The sequence below is a fragment of the Bradysia coprophila genome, unplaced genomic scaffold (assembly GCF_014529535.1).
Source record: "Bradysia coprophila strain Holo2 unplaced genomic scaffold, BU_Bcop_v1 contig_339, whole genome shotgun sequence".
In the NCBI taxonomy this organism is placed as follows: Eukaryota; Metazoa; Arthropoda; class Insecta; order Diptera; family Sciaridae; genus Bradysia; species Bradysia coprophila.
Window position 1 is genome coordinate 70,806 of NW_023503598.1, and position 18,255 is coordinate 89,060.

General features: G+C 37.6%; 2 protein-coding genes across 2 annotated transcripts; one reads left to right on the plus strand and one right to left on the minus strand.

Moving 5' to 3' along the window:
• Positions 1 to 10,112: 10,112 nt before the first annotated feature.
• On the minus strand, positions 10,113 to 11,417 carry LOC119079797. Its single transcript, XM_037187857.1, has 3 exons — positions 11,340 to 11,417; positions 10,673 to 10,729; positions 10,113 to 10,601 (listed from the first exon to the last, which is right to left on the minus strand). The coding sequence occupies exons 1-3, from the start codon at positions 11,373 to 11,375 to the stop codon at positions 10,179 to 10,181; spliced, it is 516 nt and encodes a 171-aa protein (XP_037043752.1). The 5' UTR covers positions 11,376 to 11,417; the 3' UTR covers positions 10,113 to 10,178.
• A 2,465-nt stretch (positions 11,418 to 13,882) lies between these two features.
• Positions 13,883 to 16,269, plus strand: LOC119079823. The gene is made up of 6 exons (XM_037187887.1): positions 13,883 to 14,188; positions 14,252 to 14,446; positions 14,511 to 14,635; positions 14,690 to 14,842; positions 14,903 to 15,064; positions 15,126 to 16,269. The coding sequence occupies exons 1-6, from the start codon at positions 14,176 to 14,178 to the stop codon at positions 15,243 to 15,245; spliced, it is 768 nt and encodes a 255-aa protein (XP_037043782.1). The 5' UTR covers positions 13,883 to 14,175; the 3' UTR covers positions 15,246 to 16,269.
• Positions 16,270 to 18,255: the final 1,986 nt, after the last annotated feature.

Below are 18,255 nucleotides of genomic sequence, written 5' to 3' on the forward strand. Positions count from 1 at the left end.
GGCCTTTTAAAATAAAAACAAAATGAAAATACGACCCACCCTAATATTTATACTGACGGCAATCATATTAACAGTTTTACTATCAGATCTATTACTTCGCAGAGCTTAGATCTCAGGCTAAAGAGTAACTATATTTTTGTGATCAGACAAGTCACCAGCAGGGTCCAAACAGTTTTCGAAGCCCCCCGGATATCCAAAAAAAAGAAAAATCTATAAAATGAAAAATTTTCCCATCGAAATATTTTTTTGTTATGTTATTCTTACTAATGGTGCCGCTCTCTACAAAAACCACTAAAAACATTTCATGTCCACGAGAGGTCGAATAACATTTTTTTGAAGCTCACCGTGTTCGTTTAATCTTTTTTTTTTTTTTTTTCAAAAACACCTTTATTGGTATGAATAGTACAATCTTAGCTTGACGTTAATTTATTACTACTGATGAAGTGTACTAATTTCTTTACGAATGCATCGAAATTAGTAAAACGTGAGTGGGTTGACGATCCATTGACCGGGCCCAAATGAAGTGTTCGGATTCCTCATCACGTCAATTCGTGTGGTTTGAGTCGGTTCAGCCTCCTTACTTCGCTTGTGATGTCGAGCAGGAGAATGGCTTCTATGTTGGTGTGGTTTAACAGCCTCGTTTCGTGTTTGATGGCATATTCTCGAATTACTTCGGCTACCCATTTTATTTCTAGATCTCTGTGTATTTCTTTGTTCGTCACAAAACGGTATGCGTTGGTGATCATTCGTAGAAATTTGTTTTGGCATGTTTGGATGACTTCGATGTTTGATTTTTTAGCGCAGCCCCAGAGTGCTGCACCGTACATCCAGATCGGTGCTAATATTGATTTGTAGATCAATCTCTTGCAATACAGGTTCAGTTGTGAGTTGTATCCAACTAGCCAGTACATTTGTCTTGATTTCAGTTTAATTTGTTGTGCTTTCTGTTTCACATGATGTTTCCAGTTTAATTTGTTGTCCAAATTTAGTCCCAGATATTTTGCTAACTCTGCCTGTGGAACTGGATTTCCATTTAGGAAGATGCGGAGATTGCTATTTATGTGACGCAATGCGAAAGTGATGTGATTAGATTTTGACTCATTGAGTTTTATTTTCCAATCGATGGTCCACTGATTTATTTTATCCAATGATTCTTGCAGTTTTTTAACAGCCTCACTATGAGATGAATCCGTTGCCATAATCGCTGTGTCATCAGCGAATGTGCCAATGAAAGAGTTCTCTGAGACGGGTATGTCGGCAGTGTATATCGTGTAAAGGAGAGGAGCTAGTACGCTTCCTTGTGGTACACCTGCCATGATTGGATAGTAGTTGGAATAAGTTTCTTCGTCTTTCACTCGGAATTTCCTTTCCGACATATATGATTCAAGCAATTTACAGTAGTTTTCTGGAAGTATTTTGCTCAATTTGTAAATGAGTCCTTCGTGCCATACTTTATCAAATGCCTGTGATACATCTAGAAATGCTGCTGGACAGTATTCCTTATTTTCGAATGCTCTTTCAATTGTAGTAGTCAATCTATGAATTTGCTCTATTGTTGAATGTTTGTTTCTAAAACCAAATTGGAAATCAGGGATATTCACAAAAGGTTTTATACGTTTGATCAGTAGTTTCTCGAAAATTTTTGAGATTGTTGGTAGGAGAGAAATTGGTCTATACGATGTAACTTTCTCAGCTGGCTTGTCGGGTTTTCTCAACATAATTACTTGTGCAATCTTGAAGCTCCCTGGTACACACTTCAATTTTAGACAGGCGTTGAAAATATATGTGATCATATACATGGCTTGTTTTGGCAGTTCTTTGAATACACCTGGAGCAATCTCATCTACTCCTGGTGCCTTTTTTTTTGTTTAGCTTGTCAATTTCCGTTGCGATTTCATGCGGAGTTATTTTCTTAATTTTTTTGTATGGTTGATATAATTTTGTTGTATCAACGTTCGATTGTATCTCGTTGGGTTGAAACACTTCTGCTAGGTATTTTGCAAAATATTCCGTTTTTTCGCTATCCTTCCTTATCCATTTTCCATTAGAGTCTTTGATAGGTTGGTTTTGTACGCACGGTCGCTTGAACTTTCTTGTAGCTTTCCATAATGAATAATCATTTTCCTTACCCGATCCCAAATTACTCAGGTATTTGTCTAAACATTTTTGTTTATGCAGTTTTATGAGTTTGTTGACTTTGTTGCTTATGTGGTTGAAGTAATTTTTGTCATTCCGATTTCTGGTTCTATGCCAGTATCTCCGTGCTTTCCTTCTTTCTTTGATTAAGTCTCTTATCTCGGCTGGATAATTTACTTCTTGAATGGGCTTTGGTTTTACTTTCGGAGTTGCTTTTCTTGCTGCATCTCGACGCAGGCTGATGAATTTTTCACACTGAAGATCAACTTCCTGTTTTGTTTTTAGGCTGACGTTTAAGTTTATTGACTCTTCCACCAATTTCCTGAAGAAGTTCCAATCTGTGTATTTATTAGTGAGATTTTCCTTTTTGTTTTTTAGTACAACTGATGCATTGAGGGTCAATAGAACCGGCGTGATAGAACCGGCGTGTGATCTGATGTTAGATCAACAATGTTTTCCAGTTCCACGTTGTTTGTTGAGATTCCTTTAGAAATGAAGAGGTCCAGTAAATCCGGTATTTTTTTCGGGTCTGCGGGCCAATATGTGGGCCGTCGTGCAGAGTGGTAGGTACAGTTTTCCTTTTTAATTGCGTTCAGCAGACCGTTACCTTTAACGGGAGTTATTAGTCTCGATCCCCATGCTGTGTGTTTGGTGTTGAAATCTCCTCCGATGATGAATCGTTGTCCCATTTTTTTGAAGATTTCATTCCATTGTAGATATGTAGGTGTTTGTTTTGGAGGGCAGTAAGCTGCTGCAATATTCACATCCTGATTGTTGAAGTGTATAGTTATAATATTTGCTTGGATAAACTTTTCTCGTATATCTTCTTGTTTATGGTGTTTTATATTATTCTTAATAATAATTGCTGATCCACCCCTCGCTCTATCGCTAGGATGAGTAGTCCAGTGAATTTCATAACCATATAATTTTAGGAAGCTTTTGTCCGTAAAATGTATTTCAGTGATCAGTGCTATATCTATATTTCTTCTTCGCAGAAAAATTTCAAGTTCACGGGCTCTTTCTATCAGCCCATTTGCGTTCCAAGTTATTATGCGCAGGAACGAGTTAATCATTTTTGTTGTGTTGAACGTTCGATTTTTTTTTTTGGTAAATGGAGTTTTTCCAATTTTACCAATCTGTTTAATAACTGGCCGATATTGTTGTTGATATCGGTGAGCATTTTCATCAAGTCATTGATTGATGGTTCATTTGTGTTTTGTGTGACTTTAGACGATTTGCTTTCATTTATATTTTTTGTCACTTGCGCATACGATAGTCCAGATTCAGACGGTTTAAGTGTACTAACAACCTCAGAATGGGACTCTCTGAGGCGGCTTAGTGCTGTTTTTGCTGGTTGATTTTGATTTTTTAGTTTCTTTTGGTAAACTGAGCATCCTTTGTAGTTAGCCGTGTGCCCTTCTTGTTGACAAAGAGCACATTTTGGTGTAGAATTGAATTTTTTGGTACATGTGGTGGTGCTGTGCTGTCCTGCACATTTCACACATCTTGATTCTCTCGTGCAGAAATTTTTGGTGTGGCCTAGCTGTTGGCAATTCAAACATTGAGGAATTGCTTTAACTTTTCTTGGTGCTTCTACTGCGATTTTACAGTGCATCAAATATTTGAGATCATATATATCTTTGTTATTAATGCTTTGTTTAATTTCAACCATGAATAATGGAAATTTTTTCACGATTGTTTTTCCTTCGTTGTTTTTAATTTTTTTGATTATATTGGTTGTCTTGAGGACTTCGTGTCCTAATTTGGTTAACTCAGTAGTAACGTCCTGCTCGTCGCAAGTGGGGGGGAGGCCTCTAATTACTACACGGAAGCTTCTTTCGCTTTTCAGCTGATAAGTGTGGTATACGATGCCAGCTAAATCTCCTTCTTCTGACACTTGTTCTTCTAGAATTTTTTTAATATTCCTGTACTCTTTTTCATTCTCTACTGTGATTTTTATATCGTTTGCTGAAGTAGCTTTAAATTTGGCTGAGCTAGCACTAGCAATGATTTTTTCACTAAATGTAGAGAAATTTTTCACATTGCTCACGTTGATCGGCGTTCGTTTAATCAAATATTTTCATACGATTGATTTCAGAATTCTTTTACTTCATTTGTTTTGAACATGCTTGTTGCTATATAAGACCTCATTAGTTATAGCTAGTCGTTTATTATTGCTGTCGTTGTCGATAACAGATGACAGCCATATGTAACAGCTTAAAAGCTAGTAGGATATCATATCATATTAATAGACCCGATAGCTGTCTGCTCGTATCCTTTCGACCTTCACAACAGAAAACTGCATAACGACTGGTTGCACTTCTGAACTGCGGATCCAGATCACATGAAACGTCAGGGCATGACAAATTAGTGAAAGCAGTACTAGCGGATCGAATCGGTAAGGCGGTAAATTTTCAAATTGCCAATACAACATCTCACGGCAGGCTGCCTTACTCTTGTCACTGGAATAACTAGTAGACCGCCCGCTGCGGTATTCCCCTGAATACTTCACTGTACTTCGCAGAGCTTAGATCTCAGGCTAAAGAGTAACTATATTTTTGTGATCAGACAAGTCACCAGCAGGGTCCAAACAGTTTTCGAAGCCCCCCGGATATCCAAAAAAAAGAAAAATCTATAAAATGAAAAATTTTCCCATCGAAATATTTTTTTGTTATGTTATTCTTACTAATGGTGCCGCTCTCTACAAAAACCACTAAAAACATTTCATGTCCACGAGAGGTCGAATAACATTTTTTTGAAGCTCACCGTGTTCGTTTAATCAAATATTTTCATACGATTGATTTCAGAATTCTTTTACTTCATTTGTTTTGAACATGCTTGTTGCTATATAAGACCTCATTAGTTATAGCTAGTCGTTTATTATTGCTGTCGTTGTCGATAACAGATGACAGCCATATGTAACAGCTTAAAAGCTAGTAGGATATCATATCATATTAACAGACCCGATAGCCGTCTGCTCGTATCCTTTCGACCTTCACAACAGAAAACTGCATAACGACTGGTTGCACTTCTGAACTGCGGATCCAGATCACATGAAACGTCAGGGCATGACAAATTAGTGAAAGCAGTACTAGCGGATCGAATCGGTAAGGCGGTAAATTTTCAAATTGCCAATACAACATCTCACGGCAGGCTGCCTTACTCTTGTCACTGGAATAACTAGTAGACCGCCCGCTGCGGTATTCCCCTGAAACGTTAATACCAGTATTAACTAGAAAAGGTCTACGAATTATAGTGAAGTCGAATCTGTATTTATACCTCTCGACGTCATCGTTTTCGCAACGTAAAATCATAATTTAATTCAATTCTGACAATGAACGCACAAAATCTCCACACGACGATTACAACGCATAGAACCAGAGATATCGGCCCATCAGTTCGACTGTTACAAGTAAATGTGGAAGGCATATGTATGAGTAAAAGCGACTACCTTTCACGCCTGGCAACAAGTCATAAGGTGGACCTGATAGCAGTACAAGAATCGCACACGGCTGATGAACTACAACTGGCACGGAGAGGAACCATTAAAGGCTTTGTCATCGCCGGAGCTACGTACCACGGTAGTTATGGAAATGTGACTTATGTTAGAGAAAATATCGACAACTGGCTGCACGTGAACAGTACCATTTGCAACGACATTCACATAGTTACCGTCAAACTGAATGATTTAACTGTCGTCAATGTATATAAACCTCCTAGGATTGAATGGCCAGACACGGTACTCCCAGACATGACCCACAACACAATTTTCATCGGGGACTTTAACAGTCACCACACTGCCTGGGGCTACAACAACGTGAATAATGACGGTGAGAAACTAATTAACTGGATGGATCAGCGTAACTTGTTCCTGGTATACGATGCGAAAGACCGTAGGACGTTCAGATCGGCCCGATGGAACCAAGACTACAATCCGGACCTTTGTTTCACAACGAAAAATTCAGACGATCAAACTCCACATATCAACAGAAAGGTGGTCGAAGGTTTTCCGCGAAGTCAACACAGGCCTGTTATCATCACGTGCGGTATTCAAATTCCTATCATTGAGTCAATCCCCAAAGCCCGTTGGAACTTCAGAAAGGCGGACTGGAAAACGTTCGCGAAAAATTTAGACTCCAATGTGAGGTGGATAGCACCAAAAACTGAAAACTACAGCAGATTTCTTAACGTCGTCAAGAGCACGGCTAAAAAGAGCATTCCGCGCGGATTTAGGAGAGAATATATCCCATGCTGGACCCAAGAAAGTACTCGGCTGTATGAAGAATTCGAAGCTAGTGGTGACACAGAAGTTGCTGCAGAGCTCCTCGATTCACTAGACAATGCCAGGAAACAGCGGTGGATAGAATCGGTCGAGAACATGGATTTTAAAAAATCTAGCAGGAAAGCCTGGTCTCTTTTGAGGAAAATCGGCGCCAGCGCAACTCCGAATGGACATAAACCGAATATAAATCCGAACCGCATCGCCAACCGAATAATGAATCTCTCCAGGCCTGCAATTGACAAGAATTTAAAAAACAAAATTAGGAAGCAGCTCAAAGTACTAATGTCCAATGCAACAGTAAGAAACGAACTAAGCAGACGATTTAGCACCGATGAGATAAATTCGGTCCTTTCCCACATCAGCAACGGTAAAGCAGCTGGTCCGGACGAGATGTTTCCTGAATTCTTAATCAACTGTGGACCGAACACAAAGTTGTGGCTGGCCCGTTTTTACACCGACATTCTTAACAAAGGAAGAATACCTAAAGAACTTAGGAAGACAAGAGTCATCGCTTTGTTAAAGCCTGGAAAAAAGGACGACAAGGTTGAAAACTTCCGCCCCATTGCACTACTCAGCGTATGCTACAAATTCCTGGAAAGACTCATTTATAATAGAATATTGCCAATAATAGACGAAGTCATCCCGGTTGGACAGGCTGGATTCAGGCCGAACAGGAGTTGTTGTGATCAGGTGTTGGCACTAACAACCCATATCGAAACAGGATTCGAAAAAGGACTGAAAACAGCCGTGGTGTACATAGATCTTACAGCAGCATATGATTCGGTTTGGAGAGTGGGGCTTATGTTCAAACTCGCCCAAATCATTCCTTGTACATCGCTCTTACGACTGATAAACGACATGCTGTGTAACCGACAACTGACGGTGTATATTAACAATGAGAAGAGTCGTACGATAATGTTGAACAATGCCTTGCCACAAGGATCTGCTCTCGCTCCGATTTTTTTCAACGTGTACACAAGTGATATTCCAACGACAGTCTCACGTAAATTCGGCTACGCGGACGACAATGCGATTGCATTCCAAGGAAAAACCTTCAACGAATGCGAGAATGTACTCACGAATGACCTCATAATCCTCGAAAAGTATTTCAAGACGTGGGGGCTTACTCCGAATCCAGACAAAACCGAATGCACCGCTTATCACCTGGTAAATCAATTAGCAAATTATAAGCTACAGATCCAGTTTTGCGGCAGGCTCATCGAAAATAACACTCATCCGAAATATCTTGGTATTCCACTCGACAGATCACTTACGTACAAAGAGAGTCTGAAACGATTGGCGGCGACGGTCAAGACTCGCAATAACATTTTGATGAGACTCAGTGGAACTACATGGGGTGCTGACACAACAACTCTCCGAACGTCAGCACTGGCATTAGTCTACTCAGCAGCGGAATACTGCTCACCTGTATGGCTGAACAGCGCCCACACTAAACTGGTAGATACGGAACTGAACAGGACGATGCGGATGATTTCTGGAACGATACAGTCAACTCCAACAAACTGGTTACCTACACTGTGCAATATAGCCCCGCCCCATCTACGTAGACAAGCGGCACTAATGAGAGAGCATCGGAAGTACTCTAGCAACCCTGAGCTTCCCATCAATAACGATATCGGTCACGATCTGAGATTATCCTCGAGAAAGCCAGCATGGAAATCCGCAGATAATTTGCACATTGCGAACTACAATGTTACCGATAGTTGGAACTACGAATGGGAACAAAACAATCCGGACCGTAATAACTTAATTGACCGAGCATCAAACAAACCTCCGGGTTTCGAACTCCCTCGAAAACTATGGGTCAAATTAAACCGTCTCCGGACTGGACACGGCAGATCTGGTCAATTTTTGCACCACTGGGGTGCTAATGACGACCCGGCTTGTGATTGCGGCCATCCAGTACAGTCCATCCAACACATAGTCGAGGACTGTAGCCTGAGAGCATTCAATGGCGGGTTTAAAGACATTCACGAAGTTACACCTGCAGCAATCAGATGGATGGAATGCTTGGACATTGCTATTTAGTCGAACCGAATTATTTTATTTTTTTTAACTGTGAAAACTTTGTAAATAATCACATACGATAAATAAATAAATATCATATTAATGTTCTCGTGTGTATACTTGTCCATTATCACTCAGAGTAGCTCACCTTTCATAGAAACATAAACTTCATCAAGTATATTTAATAGACTCTTAGGATTCTAAATGCCTTAACGCTCACGTTCCTAAGTTATCATATATATACTGACTTCGACGGTTGGCGGTTCAAAACAACAGTCAACAAGCTCGCCTCATCCGCTCGATTTTCGAATAACTCTCTTTTATGGAGGGCCTACAATTCACATAACAAGTCCTGTCCCAGATTTTCCCGAAAATGTTGGAATATTCAATAAACTAGGAAGCACTGCTTTCCAAAGATAGTTCCATGTTAAAGAATGGACAAAGAGATTGAAATACACATAACAGAAAGAACATACACATCATGTGTTGTACCAACGGTTCAAAATTCAAGTTGAAGGTTGTGAGTTCGTGTCTCACCTGTGCACATCAAAATTTTTATTTCAAATCCAATTCGATTCTAGTATTTCTAAAGCTGAGAATTAAAAAGAATTCGTAGCGGAATATAGCGTTTCTCTAGAAAAAATGGATAAAGTATTGAAAAGTAGAGTTTCTATGAGAATTTTGTTGATCCGAGGCGTCGCCGAGCTCAAAAACAAGACTGTTTACTTTTATTGTGAGTCGTACTTGTATTTCATATGATGCGGGCGTCGAAAGTAGTGTTTGAAACATGAAAAGTACGATTTTCGACGTAATGAAAAGGATGCTAATGTTTTTCGCGATGCAGAAGGAATTATGAAACGCACCGATAAAGTCACTCGAAAAACTGAAAGCCTGATGAAAATTTTTATATATTACACACTTGTCACGAAGAAGTCGAGGCTTGACGAGACTGATAGTGACAAGTGTGTACTCTATTTTATCACATAAGCGAAAACGAGACAACAACATAGAACTGAAGTGTAATTTTTGAATTATTCTTCTAGGTAAGTAATTTCGACATCCGACCGCGTATGTGATAAATCAAATTACATGCTTCATGCGCAAATTACATGCTTCATGCGTCGAAAACAGTACTTTTCATGTTTCAAGCAAGGTTCTGAAAGAACCAGGTTTAGACAACTGTGAGTTGATCACGAAGGCGTTGACACACAAATTGAGTTCAGCGACTATGAAGTTTATATGAAAAAGGCAACGTAACAAAAACAAAATTCCGAATTTTCCTAAAAAACATTTTCTTCAAGTTGATTTCACACACAATCTGTACTGAGTGAGTTTATCGATTTCGGTGTCACCCGCCTTCGTAGGTGTCTTAACCTGTTCTTGCAGAACCTTGGTTTCAAGCACTATCGACGATCGCAGCATAAATCAATTACATGGCTCCGAAAAAATAAAAAGTCTCGTTCTCGTGTGTTTATTGACCTCTGCAACGCCTTGGATCAACAACATTCACACGAAAACTCTTTTTTTTTCTTTTTTTTTATCTCTTGTTATGTGAAATGCCTTTGGGAAATTGAAACGTAGACTCAGTTCTTTATACAGCTGAATACAGAACACCTGTTGTCTCTCCTGATATAAGTAATAAGTTAAAACCTCATTCTGCGTTATGTAAAATCGATTTTTATTTTCAATTCAATCAATTCTCTCTTCGACGCATCATACTCATCGACAATTTTTAATTTTCCTGTATTTTTAGTGAAGCACAGGTAACAATAGACATGATTGTGTTCTCAGCACTAATGTAGGGCAAACGTCGCACATATTGTATAGCCTCATTACATTTTGACGGCAATTGATTGAAAGCTTTCCTTCCGTATGATCTGAAACGTTTCCGGATTGAATCATAAGAAGCAACAGCATCATTAATTGCTTCGGTCGGATCGTTTGTAGCACACCGAAAATAGGAGTCTATGATCAGGAGAATTTTGTTTCTCATTTCCGTCAACAGTGCTCTGAATTCCTTGATGTCTTTTTCGTCGCAGCTGCAATCACGTTTCGCTAATGCTTTGAACATGATGTCGTAGTTGTGGTTGATTTGGATTATAAATTTACTATCCGATGAGCATTCACGAAGGTTCTTGGGTTGTTCCAAGATAATCTAATCGGTTAGAAATGAAATCGTTGTAACTGTAGAAAAATGCGTACATTCAAAAATGTCGAATAAATTACCGGTGATGTTGGGCATCTACTTATTTCAGAAGTATAAGATCCGTTCATCAAACATGCCTAAATTTGGGAGGGGGAAAAAATTGGTCAAAATGCGGTAGTCTTAGAAGTTATTTTGAATAAAAACAAAAATAATTGTCTCATGACCCAAATGCGCCTTAAGGAAAAACACCACTCCTCGAGGATCATAATTTTCTGCATGTTTTAACCTGTTACAGACGGCTGTCATCTGATGATATCGACAACGACAGCAATATTAAAAACACCAAGCTCTGAGTTATTAGGTACAATATAGCAAAAAGCATGTTTAAAACAAATGAAGTAAAAGATTTCTGAAATCAATCTATGAAAATCTTCGAGCAAATGAAGTAATAGACCAGATAGTAAAACTGATAATATGCTTGCCGCCTGTGATAGGTTAACAGATATTCATGATCTTTTGAGGTATGGTTACGCTCACTGCACTTTATTTTACTGCACTCGATCTTCAACTAAAATTACTTCAAAATGATTACAGTGCAGTCAAAACGTTGTCGTGCAAGAGAACAGTAGAGTTAATTTTTTAGTTCTTTTCTGTTCTCATTTTCGGAATTTTTTGACTGCACTGTACAGTTGCATCGGAAAGTCATCGGACATACAAATAACAGAGATCGGAACAAAAAAATCTTACCGCGACCACCAACGTTGTCAAGTATAAAATAGACATTTTGCTTGCACAATTCACAAGATATACGACAGGGTAACTGAACAGTGTGAAAATCAATTCGATTTGCTTTTCCTTTTATACTTTAACCATTTCCATATAATGTCACGTTGACCTCAAACTAAAATTTACAAAACAAATTCTATTGACTCCTGGGTGGTATCGTTCAAACAGGAATATGGAACACAGCTGCTGTTGTTTGATTTTCATATTCAGATGGACGTTCACATTCTCTCTCAGAATTGTATAGAACAAATAGACTCAAGTAATACATGAGCTAAGTATGAAGACGAACACTGACTGCTATACTGTACAGAACCGTAGTAATTAGGTAACGTCAGATTTTTCGTCCATAAATGCCGAACCATAACGCTAACCCTAAATCCTGACAATAAAGACAATCAGTGTTTATCCTTTGGTTTCCTTTAGTCAATTGCACAAACTGCAGCAGATTATCTGATTGGCAGCAGAGGATTAGTAAACACTCAAGGCAATATAATTCCTTCAGGGGATCATAGCAAGTACTTTTCTCTGATTTAGCTTAAGCGCCTGCAACTGCGAAAAAAGCTTAGAAAATGAAATGGTTCTGATGTCTCGAAGATGCAAAAAATACTAAAGGAAAAACATATTGTATGAAAAGATCCGGAGTCTACGAGATAAAGTGTCGAGTCTGAAAGTAATCTAATACACATAGGCAAACCAACGCACTTCAAGCATGAGTGGTACTCTAAATAGGGTACTGAAACTTGACAGTGTGTCACACAAGTGTAAAACACTGTAAAAAAAGCCATTGCATTCAAAATAGTACTCTATTTTGGTCAGACTTGTAGACAAGTGATAAAACGTTTTCACAACATGAACTGAAGGACTTACTTACTCCCACTTTTTACTCTTCGGTTCATAGTAAGTGTGCATTGTATATTAAACAAATAACGTTACCCGTGAACAGCGCTGGATCGCTACTCGAGGTATGCTGAAACTTAATCTAACAACAATCATTGTCGCTCGACAAAGTGATCAGACTAGCTACTAAATGCGGATGCAATTTAATTTTAGTCTTTTGTCAATTACCTCTTGTCTGATCACGGCGACGAATTACTTGTATCTCACACATTTTCTCATTCCTTTATTTTACTCCATTCTCATGCACAATCATCCAATCACACGCGTACACAATAGAGGATTTTCAACAGCCTCACAAAATATGTCTCCTCCAATAGTCACTCATTCCTTCGAACGTGCTTGCTGCTCAGCTCGTACAAAGATGAAATTGAAACACAGTACGCAAAAGTAATTCGTCATCATCCTGTATAACGACAAAATCGATTAACCTCTAACTCAAGTTTTCTTGTTCTTCCTTCTCAAACTCTGTTTCAAATATTCTCCTAATTCGTAGTCATGTTCCTTCGTAGTCTTCTTCTTCTTCTTCTCTTTGTCGCCTGAAATATGGTTGCCTTCTAGATTTAGGTCTTCTTCTGTCTATCATCTCCTTCTGCTCATCGTCATCGTCTTCTTCTTCAATTTCATTCTCTTTCATTTTCTTTTTTTCTGTCCTTTTCTTTTCCAGACTTTTCTGTTCTTTTCTTTTCTGTTCTTTTCTTTCGTCTATTAAACTTTACCAGGGTCATTGCCGTAAATTTTTTTTTCGATTATTTCTGTCCATTAAAATTTGCCAGGGTCATTACCATAATTTCTATCCGATTATTCCTTTTCTTTTCTTTTCTTTTCTTTTCTTCTCCTTAATTTTCTATTCGATTATTTCTCTTCTTTTCTTTCGTTTAAGAACAATTGTAAAATCGCAACCAATCTTTGGTCCATTTTTCATTCCCGTCGTCAACGTTCTTTCCTTATTTTGTTTCACATTCAAATCATAATCCATTTTCACTTAATCCTTAAATATTCGACTTGTATTCTCCACTGCCCTATTCCCGATCTGGGCCCATAACCTGTTAGAAGTTCCAATTTATGGTGAGGAATAACAGCAGTTTTATAAAAGTGAGACTTTATTCAACTACAAATTCAAACCGAACAAACACAAAATTTAGTTATTCACAAGTGCTAACGTGATCGTACTAACTCGATTAGAACTTATGTGAATGCTACGATTAGATGTCTCAACAGATTTCACATCTCTAATCCAATGCTAGCTCATAGACACTGTCTATTCGATCCACATCAGTCAAAAAACCCTTAAATGGTAAATGTGACGCAAGTCCTTTATCTTATTTACAAAATAACTGTGACGCATTCTGCGCCTGTACGCAAAAGTTTTATCAACACAAGTTGAACCCAAAAAAAATTTAGAAAGAAAATACCAAAAAAAAAACTGCGTCACATAGTGGTAAGTAGGGTGACAGGCGCACTAGGGTCACATACGCAATAGATACACGGATTCGTACGGGGCTCAGTCGCAGCAAACGCTCCAACTGTTCTGATGGCTCATTTACTTTAAATTTTGCGTGGAATCCCTACATGTGACTATAATAGAAAACTGTTGTACGCATGTTAGAAAATGGAAAATGGTTTTGTGTCAAAAATTGATTGCAGAATAATTGTTTTGTGAGTTGTGCGCGTTACATACACTCGACCAATGTTTCATTCATTGTTATATGGATAATGTGAGCTAGCAAACTAAGCAAGTGAATCTTAGATATCGTTGTATACCGACCGAGAACGCCAAGAAGATCTCATTTCTTGAGAAGTTTGCGATTTGTATTTCAACAAAAGTGCAGTCATTGTGAAGTCGACACTAAATGACTAAGAGGATAGACTTACATTTCCATACAAATCCAAATCCAAAGTCATGTCATTTTCTGGTTAACAATAAAACTAAACAATTGACCAATCGACCAGCATTAACTCTATTGATGATTCCTTAGTATTGGCATCAGCATCAGCATATGAAGTTGAAAATGAAGTTAATTACTCAAACTCAAACGGACAACAATATGATTTACCACTGTACCACAAACTGTTTGACGCAACGGAACCGCTTTTACAGGAATCATTTGCGGGAAGTATTTTCGGTAAATTGTCAAGTGTAACATTTGAGTGGAAAAATGGTAGCGATTCAGGTATGTTTGTCTCGTAAAGATGATCATCGCCAAAATATAAATTCAAAACAACTTCTCGTCTTAGAATACACATTTTTGATACGGGATATGGTGCAAGGAACGTTACAAGCACATGGATTTGTCACCGACCTCAATATCATCGTCAAAGACATGGATGGAAATGAAATGCTTCACATCAGGAATGCAAACGTAAAGAATAATGAAACGATTGTAGGTTTGCGATAATTTTAATTGTTTCGCTAGGGATCACTTATGCACACCTTTGAAGTACTCCATAATGATGGGAACATTGGTTCAGTGGAATACTATCCAAATGATTCAGTCAACACCTGCCTTAAGATTAATTCTATGAACGCTAATTTCATTGTCAAGTCGCTGCACTTTGGCGACTTTGAAGTACATACGTGTTTTCATCATTCATTTCCTTTATATTCCATTTAATCAAATTCCGATTAGATTTTTCGTGACCAATCATCTCCGAATCCATTGTGCAACATTAAGATTCCATATGGTAAAATTTTCATTGAAAACGAATTTAGCGGGACCATCATATTTCATCCAGACACTGGCATAACAAATATTGAACAATTATTGTGTACGGCTGCAGCAATTGCATTTGTATGGCTGAGTTCACTGACCCTCTCACTGAATAAAATAATTTAAATTTGCCATTTTCCAGAAAGTAACCAGGAAACGATGTCTCGCAAATAAAGATAAAAATACGACTTTTTGGGCCTACTTTTGGGGAATTGCTATCTTCTCTCTTCTAATTGGATTAGCTGTGTTTATTTTCCATTAGTTTTTTTAAGAAGGTTGGTAATGGGAAAATATTCAAATAAGCAATCAAGGCTGTAAACTTTGGGGACGCAGATCGCCATTTTATTAGATACGCGGGAACACACCACTTTTGAAGATTTTACATATAAAAAAAACTCATCACATCGTCACGGCGACGAGAAGACGAGAAGTAGGTGAATTTTTTTTATGAAATCCGCCATTTTATCGTCAGTAGTGGTGTGTCACCCGAGTATCTGTATCTGCGTGACATTCCCAAAGCTTACAGCCTTGTAAGCAATAACAGCGACGGAACATTTTCATATTAACAATTTTACATTATTAAGTTTGTGCAAATGCAAATGACGTAGCTATAAGTCAACTTATAAATCCTAATTTTTAAGTTATAAGCCAGTCACTTATAAGTTATGAGCCACATGGTTATCTATGACGTATAAGTCGACTACTTTGAAGTAAAGGTTATGAGTTCATAAGTTTATAGGTCAAAGGTTTATAGGTCGAAAGTTCTAGAGATGGTGACCTGGTTGACCATGTAAAGTAACAAATCTTTAGGAACCAATGTAAAGTCCATTCAAGAAGGAAACGACCAGCACTAGGACCAAGGCAACTATATATAGACGAACATTTCAACTTGTCAAAAATCTAAAAAGTTCCTTTTGATAATGAAAAAAGGCTTCAATTCGAGTTCAACGAGCTATAGATCACTAAAAACGGCGCATTAGAACCGGAGAAAACTCGCTTCCAGTTCTGATGATTCTCATACAGTTCCGTACATTTTACCCTCATCGAGGTAATATAAATGTTTCACCATAGTTTTTGTACACTAAATGTTTGTTATTGCAAAAAAGAGAACTAATTGTGCACTTTTGATAAATTAAATACTAAAATAAAGCTAGATTTTTCAACAAAAAAAAAATCAGGGATAAGTTTTATTCTTGAAAGAAAATTCCTTAATGTCATTTTTTTTAATTTCACTTTATTATTGTCCCTTTTTCTAAGTGTGGAACACAATCAGTAGGAAACTGTAAGAAACAGTTTGCCAAACAACATTTTATCAAAAAACGAAAAACATCTTATTTAATTTAGAAAAATTAAATGAATCATTCATAGGTCAATTTTGGATAAATAAAAAACATTAAACAAATCAATAGAACAATTACAAATCAATTCAAAAAGTAGAAAGGAGAGATACCTACGAACTCATCACAGTCCTTCATCACTTAGCTTTTCCCTAAAGGATTTAGCATTTCTAATACCACATAATTCATCATCCAAAGCGTTATAATCGGTAAGGGCCTTCAAAATGCTAGGATGGCTAGCAGCCACGAAAATGTCATTTCTACGTCTAGTAGTTCTTCCATGAACAGAATGGCGGGAATTAAAAGCGAAATTATGCTTCGTCGCATTGTTGACCATTTTATGTATTTGAGTTATTCTCTCAACTACGATCAGCTTATCCATTGGTAAGGTAGAGTTACTATACAAGTAAGTCGTAGGAGTATCTCGAGGGAGCCGGTACAATGCCTTCAGACATCCATTCTGAACACGCTGAAGTTGATCTATTTTTGTCTTGAGTCCTTCGCAATAAATCGGAAGCATGAATAACAGGTGGCTCTGAACGTATGCATTGTAGATGGATTTTCTCCTTTCAATTGGAATAAACTTTCCACGACGCCACATTAAAAGAATGAATGGCCGAATGCACTTCTTCACATGATCAATATGACTCCCGAACGAGAGTTTTTCATCAAGGACCAAGCCAAGGTACTTGAATGTCCGTACATAAAGACAATAAAGACGTGACATAAAGAGACATGACGTTTAGGTTATGTTCACCTCTGTGAATGTGGATGAAATCGTCGTTGTTCGGGTTGTCAAATTTCGTGTTTACAGTTATTTGGAAGAAACCTATAGCATGGCGTAGATTCTCGTACTTTCGTGATTAAAAATATTCTTAACTTGACAGTTGAGTGTATAAAATTCCATAAGATTCAATTGGCAAAATGTTAATTTAAGAAACTGGTGACATTCGAGCGAAACAATTCTTATACAACCGTTTATCTTTGGCTATTCAACAAGGCAACGCAGCCAGCATTCTAGGTACCCACCCAACAAACAATAAGTTTGACGAAATTTTCAAGTTATAAATATTTAAAAAACAAACCCATGTAAAATGATCACAATCTACTTTGACAAAATAAAAGAAAAACTTGGTGTGTTTAAAATAAAAAAAAAAAAAATAAAAAAATAAGAACTGTCAAGTTACGAAATCTTAGAATTTAAGAATTTCTAACTTGACAGTTAGGACCTTAAAAGTTAAGAGCGTTAAGAATCGTACCACTAACTGTCAAGTTACGTATTCTTAAATTCACTAGAATGGGTGCCCTAAGTTTCCTTAAGTTGAAAGCGAATTTCACATAAAAAATAAAGTAAATAAGAATTAGCGAATGAAGTCCAACATCTAAGCTAATTTATTTCAACAGATTGTCTTTCTTCTTACATAGACGATTCGTTCGAAATTATTAAACTTCAATAAATTTAGCGACACCACTGGTGACCGGTACAGCCGGGTACAGCATACCCCTTGAAAATTCAAGTTAGTCGCATCGTCAGGAGAAAAACATTTTAGGAAAATAAACAATAAAGAGACTATAAGTCGATCAATTCTTTGAAATAGTTTATCATTCTAGTCGCTTTCATCAGAACTATGTCTTTAGAATTTTCTATATTCAACTAGTAATAAAATGTAACAGAGACCCTAGCCATGACCGACATTTTTCATTTGTGTTTTTCGATTTCTAATCATAATCAATGAGTCTCTTCTGCAAATATTTGTCCGATTGAAAAACCAATTAGTGTTTCGGAGTCCTGAGGTCATATTCTATACGCTAACACTTTATTTGAATAAAATCTGCCGACAAATTTAATAATTTTTCTCTTGATGTTACTAACACTGGATCTGTTGTAACGACATATATTCGCGACACAGCGAAGCGTTTTTCTGATAAGGTAAA